Below are 5,625 nucleotides of genomic sequence, written 5' to 3'. Positions count from 1 at the left end.
ATCATAATAGGTTAAAGGGATTCATGACAACAGAATTTTTTAACGTAATTCACTATACTTTTCGTGACAATGAGATATTACAAATTTTCATTTCATTAGCACTATACTGGTAACTGCTTTTAATACAACATTTCTCATATTTTACTGCTGTGAGAAGAATTGATGTAATACATTAGATAAGATTATATTTATCCAACAACGATACAATTTTCTATTCGTACAGTAAGTTTGTGACATTTTTTTTCTAAGAGGTTCTGGATACTTTTCTGAGATTTTTAAAGACGTGCAAAATCAATTACATGGAGCGACATTAATTAAGCAATGAAGCAACAGACGGTCAACCAGCAAATGAAGAAGTGGAGGAAAGGGAAATAACACAGACTGACCATTTAAATAAGAGCTTACTGGGCGAATTTCTCGACCGGATAAACGGACCAGGCCCGTCGCCAGAACTTCCTCAGGTTGAACCGGTGGATGACGAAGGTTGGGAGGAAGAGAGCGAAGAGACGGAGAAAGATAAGTGAAGCATGACCGGAAGGGCACCTGTTATCGTTGGGATATCTGGGTGAGTTTTAATGTCAGGTACAATGTAAACTGGTGGTGTAACATACATATAACCAGTAACCAGTAAATTAAGAGGGTATTTCACAATAAAGTTAAAGGGAACACAAGTGTTAAATGTACTTATCTGTTGAGAATGTTTATTATCATGGTATTTTTTGACGTCAGAAGTGATAAAATTCATATTTATGTAATTATCTGTTAAAAATGTGTATTATTATCATGACATTTTTGTCAGAAGTAATCAAATTCAATTGTTAATATGTTCTAGAAAACATTACACATTGTATTATGTTTCATTGCAAATGAACTTGAAAAGAAATTTTAAAAATCACTAAGATTTATTTTTAGCCAATTTTTTCAAATTTTGTTACATGTCCCTTTTGTCAACCTCATTGTTCTATTGTTAGTGACATAATTTAGATACCTGTTTTCAATTCTTTAATTAATATTTCTGTATCTTGTAGTCATAACTGATTGGAACAAGTAGTATTTTAACATCTATATAATCATATACATATAGATAATTTTGGCTTTAAAAATTATAGTAATTTCAAACTAAATAAATAAATTTTATGTTTAGCAGAGCTTTTGAATTAATGAATCTCTTAAGTTCATTCAATACAACAACATCTTGTTTATGAGAATCCTAGTATTAGTATGTGCTTTTATTCAAAATTAAAGGTCGACAATAATAGTGCTGTAAATACAGTATTCAGTTTTTTAATGCCCGGAAAAAATTCATTACATGACTCTATGTCAAAAAGCATATACTTATATTTAATTGTTTTCTTTTCATTGAATACGTCATAGAAATGTTTCAGACAACATACACTTGTTTAATACACACTATGCCGTGTATAAATGCTAACACTGATATGACAATATATGTTGTAACTTTATGTATCATCTTTTCATATTCAATTTATTTAGTTTTTCTGATCCTTTTCTCTATAATGTTGGTTTGTTCATTGTACCTTAAAAGAAAATTTGAAATGCATTTTCCATTAGCGATAAAAAAAAGCCTTCATAAATAATAGTTATATATTGTATATCATGAGAGGAAGAAAACGCTCGCTGTGGCCTTCAACTCGACATTTAGATATATATCGACGACTCATTACCAATTAAGAATTAATTGTTACTTCCATCCATATAAATACTTCGGTACTACATGTAGTTTGAAAATACGGATATATATTTAATTGCTAAAATTCAGAAATTTCAAAAATAAAGGATTATCTCCCTCATGCATAGCTCTGATCCTTCGAAGTATTTGGCTCAAGTCTTTGGCACTGCCTTTTTTAGCTCTTCGATTATTTTTTAATTAAAAATGTAAATTCAATATATCCCAGTGAACTTGAAATAAAAGACATCACAGAGTCTGACACATCTGTTTTATATTTGGATATTTTACTAGAATTTTACTTGGACGTTAATAGTAAACCAATAACGATTTTTTTGATAAACGTGATGAATTCAACTTTCCTATTGTCAACTTCCCTTACTTATGTAGCAATAAACTTTTATCACCTGCATATGGGGTTTATGTCTCCCAGTTGATTCGATACGCAAGAGCATGCTCATTGTACGATCAATTTTTAAAACGAGGCAAGCTATTAACCAATAAGTTGATGAAACAACGATATCAACAGTCTCGTTTGAAGTCATCATTTCGCAAGTTCTATGGTCGAATCAATGACCTTATTAACAAATACATCTATCATTAGGTCAAATATTAAAGCTGACTGACTTTTTTCATACTTATTGTTAGGCCATTATTTACACGGATTTTTTCGTTTACCAGATCATGACAAGGAGCAAACAGCGGGTGTGAACGGTCGATAGGGGATGCTAACTCCCCATGGTCCCTGACCCCACCTCTGATGATTTTTTGAGATCCGTTTTTGATCTTCTCCTGATTCGTATAGTTTGAATGGACTTATGAGCATCTCCATATTTCATAATTATTCATAGTCTGTGAACACAACTTCCTTTACAGGATAACGAGTGGACAAAAATCACAAATAAGAGTTATTTATAATAATTTTTCACAATTAGTGACCATGCCTCCTTTTACAGGGTAACAAATAGTGGGAAGACGTCCCTGACCAACAGACTCCGAGCTCATCTGCCGGGATGTCGTACGATGTGTCAAGACTCATATTTCCTAGTAGGTTTGGACTACAATGCATGGTAGATTTGTTACGTATTATTTAAACCATATATTTTTATAAAATAAATGTTTTGAGTTGTATTATAAAAAATAAATATCATGAAAACTCTATGAAACGAATGTGGTTTATTTTACATGACAGAAAAGGTTAGAAGATACAGAGATCTTCTAATGTATAAAAATTAAAATGGCGTCACAAATTTCTAAAGTAAAGCAAAGGCATGATTAGTCATATTGATATGGAATCACCCTCAGGTAATTTAGATTTAAATTTGTTCATATCATGACCTCCGGGGGTAGGATGGTGCCACAATGGACGATCAAAGTTTTTCACGAGAATATATAGAAAAAATTATAGAATCTCTTCCTTTTATGACGCGAAGTCATTATTGTTCATATCAGGGTCCTGGGAATAGGATGAGGCTACACAGGTGATCAGAGTTTTACAAAAGAGTATATAGGAAGAAATCTATTCACGAGTGGCAAGACCACACTAAATCATATAAAAAAGAAAAAAAACATACATAAGTTATATGGAATCATTTTTTTTTTTAAAATTATGAACCCTGGAGTTAGGGTTGGGCCGAAGTCAGGACATAATTTTACATAATACCTCTACACAGAAAAAAAATCTTCTCCAGAACAACAAGGCTATGTTGATCGTATCGATAATGAAGCATCCCAATGTTGTATGAATTCAACTTTCACTAAATTATAGCTCTGATAGGGCTATGTGATTTTATTCTATGAGAAACAGGTTGCTAGGTCAGATATTAAAAGATGTTACCTAAGAGACAACCAACATTTCACACCAGTGCTTGTTTGACAAATGACACCTTTTGACAGTCCTCTGGACAATTTAATCCAAATAAAAATAAAACATAAAACTTTCAGTTAAATTTTAAAATCTACAAGGTATTTTTTTATGATTCCAGGGATATGTACAGTCTACAATTATGTTCCACACATAAACGTCTAACATTTTTGGTGACAATGAAGCACCATGTGCAAAGCACGTAATGCCTTTTTCTCAATACGATTAATACATGTGCTTGCTTGAAACATATAAAATATAATTACCTCATAACAAAAGTTTATAAAAAACATGTTGCATAAGTTAGATATAAAGCACTTTGAAATATGAATGTGTTCTCTGCATGATTTTTGTTTTTATAGACCATTCCTGTCATAAAAATGCTGATATTTATATTTATGCTTTCTATAACATTCTTCTCCCTGATTTACAGAGCCCCTCGGATTCTCGCCTGACCCCAATACCAGAACTAAACAATTACAACTTTGAGGGTTTGTACACTCTATGATTATAGCTATAAATTTAGTCATCTGTCAAGACTTGAAGGGACTCTGATCCAAAGCATTATCTATATCAAATATAAATGCACATTTTTAAAAGTAACGAAGAAAATTATATAGAGAAAGGTAATAGGAAAGAGAGAGATGTGAACTTCACTGAATTTCTTAAGATACAGAAGATTGAAGAAATGCTTATATTTTAGAACTGAATGCCCTTAACATGGAAGCAATGGTAGCAGATGTCCAGTCCTGGAAAAATGCTCAAAGTAACTCCACTCCAACGGTATCCACCCCTAATGATCTGTATAGCAATGTACTAATTATCGAGGGATTCAGGATGTATGCCTTGAGGTATAAAGGACCTCGGTATATTTACACCGACAAATGTCAATGATTACTTAAATGTTTGGGTATAGGTTTTTTCGGATCTACTTATGCCGTTATGTAGTTAGTTTTATATTTGCCTATGGTGATAATTTCTGAAACTATGTAATGCTGTTTGAATTTTACTACTACTAATAGCTTTCTGATAAATGTCTTGGTTTTGAATTGGTAAAATAAAATACCTACAATGTATTCTTAAAGGAGCAAGATTATTATTCTCCTTATCAGTAATTATTGCTGGGAATATTAATTTTGTTATGATCCTTATGGCTCTGAAATAGGCAAATAATTTTTTTTTGAGATTTGTCAGTGATCATTCAACGACAGCCCACTTCCCCCCCATGATTGCACGATTCTAAACATTTGTGTATATCATTCTTTTATAGGGAATTGGAGCAGCTCTTCATGAAGAAATACTTTTTTACCATTCCATATGAAGTGTGTAGAGTCAGAAGGAGGTAAAAATCCAAAGCAATGGACACATAGTACTTATAAAAACTATCAAATCTAAAGCAATAGACATATATTACTTATAAAAACTATCAAATCTAAAGCAATGGACATAATTATATTACTTAAAAAACTATCAAATCTAAAGCAATGGACATATATTACTTATTAAAAGTATCAAATCTTAAGCAATGGACATATATTACTTATTAAAAGTATCAAAATACATCATGTACAAATGTATTTTTCATAAACCTCTCAGGTGAACCCGATTTATTCTCAGTCTTTATTTATTTACTCTAAGATGTTTATTTATATAAAATCAAAATATTGAAGACTGAAGTTTTTCTCAAAATAGAAGACGACAGTATTTCCCCCCAGATGCGCCAGGATATTTTGAGAAAATAGTTTGGCCCGAGTTTATTCTTCACCAAAGAGAAATACAGGAACAAGATGATATAGGTAAAATTCGTACTCAAAACCATAGACTATAAAATGCAATAACACATTTCGGCCCCGGAATCATTCAACAGACTTTAAGAAGGGTCTAAATTACAGTCAAGTTGATTAACTATCAATTTCAATGCAAAATGTAAATATTATAAAAATTTTCACTTTAGATTGTCTTCTACACCAATTCAGCACAATATATGCCTGGATGATTCTGATAATTATATATCTGGAAATACTTGCTGAAAGATAAGATAATCATAATTTTTTTTAAATAATGTTTCGTGATC

At 31.5% G+C, this 5,625-nt stretch overlaps 1 protein-coding gene across 1 annotated transcript; it reads left to right on the top strand.

The window, feature by feature from the left end:
* Positions 1-335: 335 nt before the first annotated feature.
* LOC133178221 (nicotinamide riboside kinase 1-like) lies at positions 336-5,379 on the top strand. The gene is made up of 6 exons (XM_061312968.1): positions 336-565; positions 2,644-2,734; positions 3,985-4,042; positions 4,255-4,402; positions 4,822-4,893; positions 5,244-5,379. The coding sequence occupies exons 1-6, from the start codon at positions 528-530 to the stop codon at positions 5,377-5,379; spliced, it is 543 nt and encodes a 180-aa protein (XP_061168952.1). The 5' UTR covers positions 336-527.
* Positions 5,380-5,625: the final 246 nt, after the last annotated feature.

This window comes from Saccostrea echinata, unplaced genomic scaffold (genome assembly GCF_033153115.1).
Source record: "Saccostrea echinata isolate AGI-Se365-2 ecotype Australia unplaced genomic scaffold, CSIRO_AGI_Sech_v1 ptg000002l, whole genome shotgun sequence".
NCBI lineage: Eukaryota > Metazoa > Mollusca > Bivalvia > Ostreida > Ostreidae > Saccostrea > Saccostrea echinata.
The sequence above is the reverse complement of the archived record's forward strand: the minus strand, read 5'-3'. Positions and strand labels throughout refer to the sequence as shown.